This window comes from Camelus ferus, chromosome 6 (assembly GCF_009834535.1).
Source record: "Camelus ferus isolate YT-003-E chromosome 6, BCGSAC_Cfer_1.0, whole genome shotgun sequence".
Lineage (NCBI taxonomy): Eukaryota > Metazoa > Chordata > Mammalia > Artiodactyla > Camelidae > Camelus > Camelus ferus.
Genome location: NC_045701.1, coordinates 51,899,609 through 51,912,588, shown reverse-complemented (window position 1 = coordinate 51,912,588; position 12,980 = coordinate 51,899,609). Strand labels below are relative to the sequence as shown.

Here is a 12,980-nt window from a genome sequence, read left to right as displayed (position 1 = left end):
AGGCCCTCCCAGCAGGTCCCCTCACGCATCTCTGCTTTAAGCCTTAGCCAACCAGTGATAAGTAAAACTGGATAATGCCCATGTGTTCTGGAACATTTATGTAAGATTGTCATATGAAATGTATTTGGGAACTAAATTAAAACTTTCAACTAAAAAGATATACATTAATAACTAATATCTTAGGCCTCAAAAGTATTTTCAACTCTCCAGTGTGTTGATGTTACTACTTTTGTGGGTTATCTTCGTGGTAAATATTCTATTCTCAATCTTCATTTCTTTTGCCTTTCACACTCGGAGCAGAGCTTCATAACCACTGTGCCCCACCAGTGTGCTGAAAACCCACATTGTGAATATTATCAGGTTTAGAGGAATTATAGGAGCTCACAACTTCTTACTGCCAATAACTATTATACATAATTAGACCACTTCCTATCAGAGCTTCCTGATTTTCTCATTCCTAAGAATGAGACCACTTTTATTTTCCATTATTTCCTGACATGGTCATGTAAATAAGCATGTTTCTTGCCCGTCCCCCGCCACATTGGGATCCCCTGAATTTGCTCGCTTGCCTTGTTTCCATTAATTAGTTCATATCTTACAAAACCTTATTCAGAAACGTTACCTCAGAAAGCCTTTCCTCATTAAAACTACCTGTGTGAATACTCTTTGTGACCAGTTAACAGTGTCTGAATCATAGGAATTTTTACATATTGCTTTGTGTAAGTATCCACAAATATTTGTATGTTCTTTTTTCCCTCCCTCATCAGTCTAAGATTCATTACTTCCTCTAACTTTCACATAATGGACATTCAGTTAAGACCAGCTTATCTGATGTAATTCTGGAGTCTAAAAAGTCTGAATATTTTTAAAAGTTGGATAAAGCTTTTGATGTCCTTTAATAGTAAACAATTCCCAGGAAAGTCCATTCATTTTTATCTTTTTGAGTCTGTATGGCTATTATTCTTAAGTCTGAATAGTACTATCTTCAATTCTACAAATGTATATTTGGTGCAACATGGTATGTCTTAGTTCTACTATATTTTGATTCTAACACATTAAATTTAATCTGTGTTCTCTTAAAAGCTTAGATTTTTTTAAAGTTTGATTTACAAAGTTGAAATTTGTTTCTACTTTTTTAGTGAATTCATTTTACTAAATTTTACATAAAATAATTCCATATTGACTTGTAAATATTAAATGTATTCTTGGTATTAGAGGACATAATCCGGTTATATATAATAGCAGAAACTGAGGAAAGAATTACGTGCTGTCTCTGTAGTTGCTGAAGATCAGTTTTGCTTCCTGAGCAAAACAACCAAAAGACTCCACAAAGATAATTTTTCTTATGCAACAAATGATTCCTTCATGAAGCACAGATTTTTCCTCAGACACAGAGCTTTGCACATGTGCAGTGGGAGGAATGAACACCAGTTTACAGGTCAGGTCAAGGTATGCCAAGAAAGCTACACTGCATACTGGCCTGGAACCTGCTTAAAGTGGTATAGGGAACTCACTCAGAAGCCAAAGTTAAAAACAACTTCTAAAGGTTGTAGCTCCATTTACTCTCCAGCAGTTAATTTTCCTCAAGATTCATAACTGTACTTGTTTCGTTCTGCAGTAAAGCAAAATGCACGATGTTGGAGCTTAAGAATTTTGAAATTTTCTAAACATTCAGAAAACAAAACATAAAATATTCATGATAATAAATTCTTGAGTTTCATATGCAGATCAAATCACACAGGATGTCTGGAATAAAATAAGTATTTTAGAACCATGGCCAAAATTCACAAGTAAAATTGGAGCAGTAATCACCAAAGATTTTTAATCCACACTAAGACATCCTTCAATGGCTAGTTGGTTTATAAAATAAGAATATCATAATGTTTACAAATACATAGTTCTTAATTTTAAAAAATGTAACTCACCTCATTTGTACTTCCCTGTGGCAAAGGCAGTTTAAAAGGGAGAAAAGAGAAGTATATATCCTGCTTCATTAACAGCATTATGATAGTCAATTTTATGTACAGTAGTCATTTGTGAGCATTTAAGAACAAATACCCCTGCAGATTTTTTCAGTTTAGATTACATATTTAATCTGAATCTTCTGAAGAACTCAGTTGTATATTCCTCATAGGTTTCAGCAGCATACTCTTGGAGAGCTTTGGGATTTACCTCAAGTAGCTCCTCTTCATCTAAGGGGCTGTTTGACGCACTGGCTCAGAGGGTCCAGTTTTAATTCATTCTTTTCCCATAGTGCTACCATTTATCTCAACTAGATTCTCCAAAGAGACCCAGAATATCCATTAGTTACAGTTTTACTTTAAAGAGTATGTGTAAGTGTACTCTTAACGCTGGGAGAATTGTAGTTACTACTTGCTACCTGCAGACCATAAATAGTCACAAGTCTTAACTCCAAAATTTTATGAGGATTCTCAATTTTCGCCTCACAAAGTTCCCCTAAACTTTACTGAAGTAATTGAAGACACTTCCAGAATGATACAGTGAGTTGATTATTATTCTAAATGTGTTTATAATTTCTCCCCTGTCCATATCAATTATTTGAACAATGGACCATGGTGACTCTGACTCCCTGGGTTGTTTAATTGGACCATAAAGGACAACTGACGCATAAGCAGCTGATCCAGAGGTTGACCTGGACTCATACTAGGCCTGGTACAAATCTATGGCTCAAATAGAGACAGTCTGAAATAATCAGATAATGCATTTAGGGGTTTTACTAAAAGAGACAGTGATACGATTTACAATAGTGGTTTATATATGCTTCTAACAAAGCCAATGCCAGTCAACTGATAGGCTGTAAGTATGAAGTAATGTTAACATATAATTGAGTCACAATCATCAGTTAATAAAAACTGTTTTCTCACTTCTTTTAACAGCTTTAACTTTTAGGATAAGAAAAAGTAGAAACACTACCCAGTCTATATATTTTTGAAAAATACTGAAATGTTGACTGGAAAATAGTTGTATAGGGCTTCACATGTAGTTAGTTGTCTGTGTCTGACCATCTTGACAGATTCTAAAGTTCTTGAAGACTGGGGCCCAAGTCATGTTCATCTGCCTATTTCTAACATCTAACATAGTGTCTGGTACATAGATGGCATTCAAGTGTGTGCTGCATTTAGTTGAAAAGAATTAGAAGTCTTCCTACCTGGTCCCACAAGGCTGCAGCCACTTGGTCTATGACAGCTCCCAGCTCTCGGTATTCTCCGGAGTATCGGATGTACGCCCAGGTGCACAGGGTGATGAGGGTCAGTCCCATTATCATATTGCATAGGCTAGCTATGATGTCCAAACCGATGAATCCAGTCACACCAGCAATCACATATGTGATAAAGATGACAACAAACAGTGTGGCTGGGGTACGAGCCGCATGGAAGATATTTTTACTATCATTGTGCTTGATATACTGGATGTAAAGATCATCTATTTCACTCTCCAACTGTTGCAGGTAACGCCGGCTAAACTCCTCCCCACCCATCTTCTTCACGCCTCGGAAGAGCTTCACAGATTCTTCCTTAAGCTCCAGATGTTTGGTCTGCAGGTCATTAGGGGCCAGAAATGGTTTATCACCACCACAAATCTGTATCAGGTAGAAAAATACTGTTTATGAAGTGGAGAGTAAAATCGGCAACAGTGTCAAACATGTTCACTTAGCTAGTTGAATTTGTTAGAACACAAGAATGAGAGGGAGGCTGCATTATATTTTGTCAACCCACATCTTTCCACATTCCACATCTATCAGGCATGACTATAAGTGGGACTGGTACTTTATAGGTGACTTATATAAAGTCTTTCTTAATTTTTCTTCTCTTTTAGACACAGGAAGGAATACCCATGACTTAATCCAAGTTCCTCAAAATGAAAAGGCAGGATACAAAGAGAACTGCAAACTGAGTTCATTCATAGAATGAATCCAAATTTAAGAAAACTACTTTTATCCAAGTTCCTGTAGGAAATTTATTCTAACTACACTGAATAATTTTGACCGATGAAGTTTAATTTAAAACAATGAGCAATGCTATACAGCTCTAAAATAAAATTGTGAAAAACATTTTCTTTGGCAGTTTCACTAATTTTTGTTTGAATAGAACCCATTGAGTACTTTCTTCAAGAGACTAAATGGAAGCATATTAAATGTTCTTAGACCACATTTTCAACTTTTTCAAAAGTTACAAGAGAAATCTGTTACCCATACCACTTTGGTTATTTGAGATTTAGTGATATAAAGGAGACTCTCATTCCAAATCCCTTTAATTATGTTGTAAACACCATTCCATATGCTATATTTCCCTCGACTCTAAGACTCGATCAATTTTGATATAATTTTCACTTTATAGTGAAAGAAAACTTATCACATTAGTAGATGTAAACAATAATCATTAGATGCATCCTAATTCAGAATGTTAAAAAGAGGAAATACAGTATTTAGAGATACTGGCCTGCGAAGTCTATTTTTTTGCTAACAAGTTTTTATATTTAAGATAGAAATACTGGAATTGTGGAATGTAGAGAGGACAGTATGTTATTTTAGCCACTAGGTCTTGTAAACAGTGGGAAACGTACCCCCCCCCACCCCTACAAAGTGAATTTTTAAAAAAATGTGTCTCTGTTATAAAGAGAGATAACTCATTTAAAGTACATTTAGAATTGTGCATACATCATGTTCTTGGCATGTTTATTTTAAAATATTTTAAGAATGTAATAAAAAGAAATGGGATACAGATAGGCTGAGAGAGTAAGTCAAAGCCACTCTTTGCATGTGTGTACAGTGTAACTTGGAAGAAAGAAGAATGAGCTCATGGAAGAAATACTGATTTTATGCAAAACATTTAAAATATTATCTTTAGCAACTTATGGTGGAAAAGAATATGAAAATGAATGTATGTATATTCATGTATGACTGAAGCATTATGCTGTACACCAGAAACTGCCACAACATTGTAAACTGACTATACTTCAATAAAATATATATATATATACAAGAAATAGATATTATTTAACTCTTACCTCCTCCATTTTTTTATTGTATGTATCCTTGGCAGTTGCCACGGCTGCTAAATTGTTAGCTTCTGCTGTGGCCTTTGGACAAAGTACAAAATATGATGTAAAATGGAATTCATGTTTATTAAACTTCCACAAGCAGTTCTCATACACGAGCATCATGTGTAAGAAATGTGCAAGAACCCAAGGTCATCAAATAATTTGAAAAGTGTTGAAATGTTTCCACTACATCTTTTAAAATTAGTAATTTAAAATTTCAAAATGCATAAAACATAGAAATTTACTCAATAAACCATGGTTCTAAAATGAATTTTCATTTGGAAGATTATTCCTCTTAAAAATATTTTTAAGCCTGTCACCAAATATGGGAAGGGGATCTATAAATCCAAACACATGGGAAACAATGTGTAGTACATTTTACATACATAATATGCATAAAAATATGTCAACTTGAAGGGTTACTACTGATAGAACAATGTACCACTGATAACAAAAAGGGACCATTAAGAATTTACAGAAATTTAAAAAATAAGTATGAGAAACATCGAGTTTTACCTTTTTTAAATGTTTATTTGTAGAGTCCACTTGTTTAAAACCTGGACCTGCTTTTCTACCTCCTGTTACATGTGTGAATCTAAATCACAGTATGAATCTGTTTCCTAAACTTAATTCAAAGAGAATGAAGACTCTGGTATAAAGTATATTTCAGCACAAATGAGGCTGCTGTACGTGTATGTGAAAATGTTTAGATGAACACAAATGGGTAATTATTAGAAAAATAATCTTCCAGTAAATCATTCCACCCACTAGTATTATTTAGTGATTTCTGACAGCCAGATTGGAGCATATCTTTGGCGCAGCTTCCATGACAATGTTTTTACAATATCATGCCTCTTGATGAATAAATACCTGTAACATTGATTTGGGATGTGGTAATTCTTCGCCTTGATAGATCTTTATGTAAGCCTAAAAAAAAATTTTAAAAAGAAAGAAAAAGATGTATAGCACAGGGAAATATATACAAGATCTTGTGGTAGCTCACAGCAAAAAAGAATGCGACAATGAATATATGTATGTTCATGTATAACTGAAAAATTGTGCTCTACACTGGAAATTGACACAACATTGTAAACTGACTATAACTCAATAAATAAATGGTTTATATTGACCCACAAAAAAAAAAAGATAAGAAAAAGACTCATGTTCAAGTAATTCCATTCAATATTTCTCTAGTCTGTTAAATTGTATTCTAAGGTCTAAGGTCTTGATAATTAAAAAAAATAAATTAAAAAAGGCCTTGACAGTTTCAGGAACAGTTATCTCTTTCTCTACTTTTAATTCCCTCTTAGTTTTTGTTCCCTTTTCCTGCAAGTCCCTTTTCACACATCTCCACTTGCCAATCCTACCCTTTTCAAAGGCTTAACTCACTGTCACCTTCTTTAAAACTTTCTCAGATCCCTCTGCTAGGAGTAACATTACTCTTTCAGTTGCCCACAGGAATTTGTACCTACTGCTGCCACAAGCTTTATGGAATATATCTGTGCAAGGGCCCTGAATCTCCTACTAAATTCTAAGCTTCTCCACACTGTTTTGTGCACAGCCAAGGATTCAAATTTTAAATAAATAAATAACATGTCATTCATTGCTGAGAGTGATGAAGGTAAATAATCACATAGGAGGCATATGATCATATTTTGTGATCATGTGAATTTAAAAAATTGATATTTCAGTCTTTGGAGCATCAATACACATAGATTGGTAACTGAAATCCTCTGCTATATATGTGCATTGGTTAAAAAAGAAAGAATTGTATTTGGGGCTACCTGAGGTAAACAGGTTAATGCAAATTTAAAATAGATTCCACTTCAAATTGGCCTTTGGTGCAGAGAGCAGGAAATGTGGAAGAATGTTCTCCAGTAGGAAGGCAAAGTATAGCCTCTTGGGGAAAATCTTCAGAATGAAGCTAAAATTCAGTATAGGTCATGACTGAGGACTATGTGGTATGTACCCTGGGAAATACCTCCTCCCCCTAAAAGGAAACAGACTTTTCCAACTCTTAGATACCTTTATGTTTCAAAATATATTTCTGTCACGATAAAAGAAGATAGTAAAGTTACCTCAAGGAGTTTCCTCAAAAATTTTTTTCAGAACACAAGCTCCTCTTGGGAGTCTAATAATATTTTTATCATTTTTTATAGACCTCAATACCTTTACCTCATATTACAGAGTCTACAATTTTCTTTTTTTGTTTCAGGTAGGAACTGCATTCCCAAACATGTCAAACCCAAGTACTCACAAACGCTCTAGAAATGAGAGTGATACCTTGAAGTACTCCACCAGACCTCGGCAGGTGATTTTGTTCCCATTGATCTCTTTAATATCTAGGTTCTCGGGAGTAAGTAGCCAAGGAATGAGTATTTTCAAGTTTTTGATGAATTCATCATCTATTTCTACAAGTAAAAGCAAATTCATCATTATTTTAAAAATCCTATCCAGTCCTCCATGCCATACAATAAAATTATTCATCCTTTGACTTCCTCTATTTCTTCCCCAGGAATAAAGCTGTCACTTTCCCATCATCTAAATTACTCCTGAAACCCACTTTTCTCAGGCTAAACGATCCTCCTTGCCCAAACTCCTATTGCTGGTCTTTCTTGTCTCTGCTCTAATTACATTTTTATCTTGTCTTTCACTTATAAAATAGCTTTCTTGATATTATACATTATACAAATGTTTTATACCCCATTCACATAACCATTTCATGTATTCTGATATCTTTAAGTCTTGTTCATGGTTTATATAAAAGTATATGTATATAATATGGGCTCCTAAATGGGGAAAGGGCAGATATTTACGATTTTATAGGAGGTATTCCCTTGGGAAAATGTATCTAAAAGTTGTGTTTAGTGTGCCCACCTTATGAAAAGTGTATGGAACTCGGTGGGGAGTGGGAAGTGGGACTCAAGTTCGAAAAGACACTGATGCTGATGCTGTCTGCAGTGGTGAAACTCAGCAACACAAAATAACACTGTTAAGAAAAGGCACCAGAGGCCTGGCAGCCAGCAGATTAGAGGCAGTCTGAGTTACCGACCTACCGTGTTTGGTGCATGTGATGACACATAACCCACGTTACAGAGTTAGGTTCAAGCTTAACATTACAGATTTAGGAAAGTAACACAGAAAGTATCTTCAGAGACATCTTTTGAACACAGTCTAATTTTTAAAATTATTGTTTAACTTCCTATAATTTTTTTTTAAATCTGAATTTCAGAAGAGTCACTGAGTTTTCAGGCTTTGGGACTGGTTATTTCTGAGGCCTTAAGGGTAAATAGTCAAACCTTATGATTTGTTTACACGTTCCCTCCTTGTTATTATAGCCCCAACGTATATTGAAATACCAGTTTACATAGGAATTCATGTTTCTCTCCCCTTGCTTGCTGCTTTTATGACGTGTATGAGCATGATGTTGGAAATCCTTCTGATTTGTTTTACTTCATGTTTTGTGCAGCTTTGAAATTTGTGTCCATGTTTCATGAGTACTTGTAGAGGAGTTTGTTCAAATTTATTTTTCTGTTTGCACTGTACCAATTTTTACTGATAATTGTGCTTTGTATTACTATAGGTTTATTCAAATGTATTTATTATTGTGGTCTGCTTTTTAGTTACTAGTTTAGTTTAGTTTTAGTTTAGTTTTCTCTAAATACTGGTATTTATATTATGTTACTATGTTCCTATGTTGTGTTTTGTTGCCTACTATGTATCTGTATTCACTGATGCTAATAGGTTTCTTTTTTCGCTCTATGATTTTATGCTTTTTTTCAGCATTAGTAGACTATTACTATGTATCTAGAATATATGAATTATCCCTGAATATCTGTATAAAACAAAAAGCTTTCTCTTTCTTTATAAAACCACTTTCAAAACATGGACTTAAATTCTACTCCTCCAAAAAAAAATTCCTTATAAAACTGTAATGGAGTAAGATACACCTGCATATCTAATGCACCAGCAAGTGTGGTAATTATCATCAAAATAACCAGCACAGCACCACACATTTGGATTAAAAATGTGTTCTGAAGATGGCATTAGCCATAGTCTAACTTTATTCTCACCAATGCCAGGTAGTCCAATTTTGGATTCAGAAAATATGAACATTATATTCCTGTCACACACAAGTGGGGAGCTCTAGCTAACAATATTAATGGAACACAAGTAAATCCATAACCCAGAACATCTGCAGACCAGTTCAGATCAACTTGCAGAGGTACGCTAGTCAGCTTTGGCTCACTGCAAGTGTTCAGTAATATGTGCGGGTGGGTGATTATTCAGGATGATGTTCTGTTTCTATCACTTCTTCAACAATTTCTGCCACAAGAGTAAAACCTTGCTAGGAATTCAGGAGCTAGGCCAAAGTCATCATCGGTCATGATAACTGACGACGATACATGCTTCATAAGAACCCCGCAGGGCAGATGCACCAGTGTGGTGCTGCTGTGTAAACCAACCAAGGAAGGCATTTTTTCAGGATTATCTGACTCTGACAAGTCATTAGAAATACCTTTTTAAAAATAATAACCTTGCACTGGTGCTTGGCTATGCTGTCTGAAGTCTAACTGGAGCTGCTAAGGAAGCACAATTTGTCCCAGTAAAGGACTGCTGTTGAAGGCCTGGCCCTGCTCTGCCTATTTATGGCTCCCCAACTACAGAGAAGAAAGAACGGCCTTGTGGGAACCCTCTCTTTATGGAATTTATTCAAAACATATTGAAGCCATTAGGTAATTGCACGGTATCAAGAAGTCTGTGTGCTCACTAGTGGGTTGGAATTCAGAAGTGACAGTAGAATTATAGGGTCCTATAATCCATGCATTAACATGTGCCTATGGCTATCTGTTCTGTTGTGTAAAGAAAAGACAATTTAAAACATGTATAAAAACTATGCTGAAGATTCAGAAATTTGGGATTCTGTTTATGATATTAACTGCTATAGTTAAATATATGGTTATCTAGAGAGTAAACGCCATGGATATAGGGGGAAAAAATAGGTTTGCTTTTCAAACTTGCCAGTTCCATAAAAACTGAATACGAGTTATGCTGTCCATTTTAAAGCCCTTTGAGCACATCTGTGCTGAAAAGCTTGTCATGTCACTCTCATTACCCCTGGCACAAGGCAAAAAAGGCTGCAGTAAATTAAGCAAATGTCTGAACTTGGTGATGGACTTAACACTAGGCTTACAAGTGAAAAAATCAGAAATGTCTTTCTACTACCTTGTATTAACTACAAAGCAAACATCTAAGGAACTAGCGATTATCTATTAGGAAAGATTAGTTTCTGCTTCCTCAGATCCCTGCCTCCAAGTTCTTCCTCCCCACCCCCACCCCCCTTTTTTTAAAACTAAATGGAGTTGCTTTGGAATCTTAAAATGCTAGTCAGACCTCTGTTCAAGAGATAATTACATACTATTAGTTTATACTATTTGAAAAACACTCTGTTTTTTTTGAAACTGGTTCTCATTCAGAAGAGGATTTCATTATTAGTGAAGTTTCTAAATTATTTATAATTAAATTTTTAGCAGCGGTTTTAAAGTGCTTCACTTCAGTACTAAGCAATATTTCTATCTCTAATTATATTAATTTAATACAACATTCCAAAAATATAGACATGTATTTTTCCTCTTAAATGCAAATAAGGAAAGTTGAACAGGAAGATTTTAAGGAGCATAGAGGTGAGTAGCAACCTCTGAGAAGGCGTGAAGGTTAATGCCTCCCAGGTGAATGCAGGATTTGGCCTATTTTCTCAGTGTATGTGTTCGGCACCTACAGAATCCCACAGTTCACCAAGGAGGTGCTTGAGCATAAGCCCAGGATTCCCAGCTCTCCTGAAAATTTCTAATCATCAGGCCTCACATCAGTTGATAAATTAAACTAGCAGCCACAAGCCCTGTGCGTAAAATGACATTTTTGTACTCAGACTAAGTGACATAAACATATTCATTAAAAGACAGACAAACCTTTCAGTTTTCCATCAAAGTTTGGATTGGTAGCTACTTTTAAGCCAGGATGAGGTAGCAGAAAACAGGAAATTTTGGTGAAACAGGAATGGATGTGTTTTCGAACATTCTGTAGTTCTTCATGCTGGTTCCCTGAGACCTGCAGTAAATCATTCTGAAGTTTAAACTACTTTCAATATAAATCAAACTCCAGAAGAATTCTGTGGCATCTTGTATTTGCTATGTCTGTCTGGTCTCAATGATAAAAAAATGACATGACAGGGCTGAAACTAAAGAAAGAAAACAGCCATATCTTACATATAGTATACATATGGCATTATTATTATGATTAACAAATGTCTATTCTTGCTAACTCAGTGAGCCTTCCCATTGTTTAGTACAAATTAGTGGAGTTTTACTCTAGCTAGTTCTGACAAATTCAAATTTTAATTCAAAGTATTCACGGGAGACATGAATAGATCATAAGACATTCTTACCTTATTTTAGGAGATACTCAAGACAGCCTCTTGTCACCTGGTAGGTACATATTTAAATTCTAGAAAGGCATCTGGATAGTTGGGTGTTTTTATAAGCTAGATTGCTTCCCCTGCCTTTTTTTTTTTAAACATATATTTGACAGTTAATAGTAAAGACAAACTACCCTAAAAATAACAATAAACCAAAAAAGGTAAGCTTAAAGATTCTGATTATCAAGGAACTTTTTTTTTTAATCTCCATTTTTTTCCTGATTACTCAGTAGGTATTTTGGGCGATATCTGTTCGGTGTAAGCAATTCATTCAATATTGAACTATCCTGACATAGAAAATGGAAAGCCTTCTAATTTCACTTTCTGTGAACTACTACCAAAATGTTCTAAGATTTACTTCGGGAATTTCAAAATGAAATATTTCTGTTAAATTGACTTTAAAACTCTACTAAAACATGAATCCAGTTATTTTTACTGTCAATCTTGAACTGATTTGATTCTTTAAATTAAAAGTTTCAGCTTTAAGGAATAAATCATTATATTACAGATATCTACTAAAGAACTCTTTTTCTGTCATAATTTTTTGTTCTTTATTTATTTTTTCTTCTATTGTTTTTTCTGTACCATAATTATTGATAATATTTAAAATTGTAACCGACAGTATTTTATTAAACATCAGTCTTAGTTTGTTCACAGAGATGTTATGAAGGTTAAATGAGATTGTGGCTACTGAGTATTCAGCAAATCATTCAACAAAAATAATTCTAGATTACTACTGGGGATATTTCATGCATCTAAATATCTAACAAACCTTGAGGCGTTTTTCCAGGAATTTGGAGCCACCATCAGATCCATATGAAAATTCATATGGGAAACTCCAGTCTCGAACAAGAAATATCAGACTCTAAGAAACAAAGAAGAATGGATTGATTAAGGGGACTCTAAATTGCCTCCCTGCTTTTTCTCCAAACCAGTTAAGTGATATTACTGTCATCTGAATAGTGTACGCCACATAGTGGAACTGAAAAACAAAACTTTGAAAGTTTTGTTTCCGAGCAATCTCTCCCCTATGAGATCATCCTACCCATTTCCATTAGATGTGAACAGAAAGCAGCCCCCAAACTGATTAAAGTTACATAGTGCCCCTCTGCCAGTGTAGGGCACCTCTGTTAGTTTTGGGGAAGATTTTTACGAAGATTATTTGCATCTATCATCTGTCTAAGCAGTTTTCCTATATTGCATTTGTCCCAGTCTCTCTTTCGGGGCTCTCATGATGCATATGTGGTAGGCAGAGGGGTGAGGATCCAGGTTTTGTGGGGCCTGAAGCTTATACAATCTGTTCAGGGGAGGGCGTAATAAGAAAAGGGCTTAAAAGATAGCATTTATTTAGAATGAGAAAAATAACAAATAACAAATTTAAAAAAACTGACAAATACCACAAACACACATACAAAAAAAAAATCCAGAAAAATAACTAACATAC

At 34.9% G+C, this 12,980-nt stretch overlaps 1 protein-coding gene across 3 annotated transcripts in view; it reads right to left on the bottom strand.

Annotated features, from left to right (window-relative positions):
• ATL1 (atlastin GTPase 1) overlaps positions 1 to 12,980 on the bottom strand; it is a 67,957-nt gene that overhangs the window by 1,060 nt on the left and 53,917 nt on the right. For 2 of the 3 annotated variants that reach the window (XM_014566498.2, XM_032482011.1), the window contains exons 8-14: positions 12,309 to 12,401; positions 11,031 to 11,169; positions 7,345 to 7,472; positions 5,932 to 5,988; positions 5,029 to 5,100; positions 3,170 to 3,601; positions 1,926 to 1,940 (exon numbers count right to left, since the gene is read on the bottom strand). In XM_014566498.2, coding sequence (XP_014421984.1) covers positions 1,926 to 1,940; positions 3,170 to 3,601; positions 5,029 to 5,100; positions 5,932 to 5,988; positions 7,345 to 7,472; positions 11,031 to 11,169; positions 12,309 to 12,401 — 936 coding nt within the window. The remainder of the gene's footprint in view (positions 1 to 1,925; positions 1,941 to 3,169; positions 3,602 to 5,028; positions 5,101 to 5,931; positions 5,989 to 7,344; positions 7,473 to 11,030; positions 11,170 to 12,308; positions 12,402 to 12,980) is intronic. The other variant, XM_014566499.2, reaches the window with a different exon arrangement.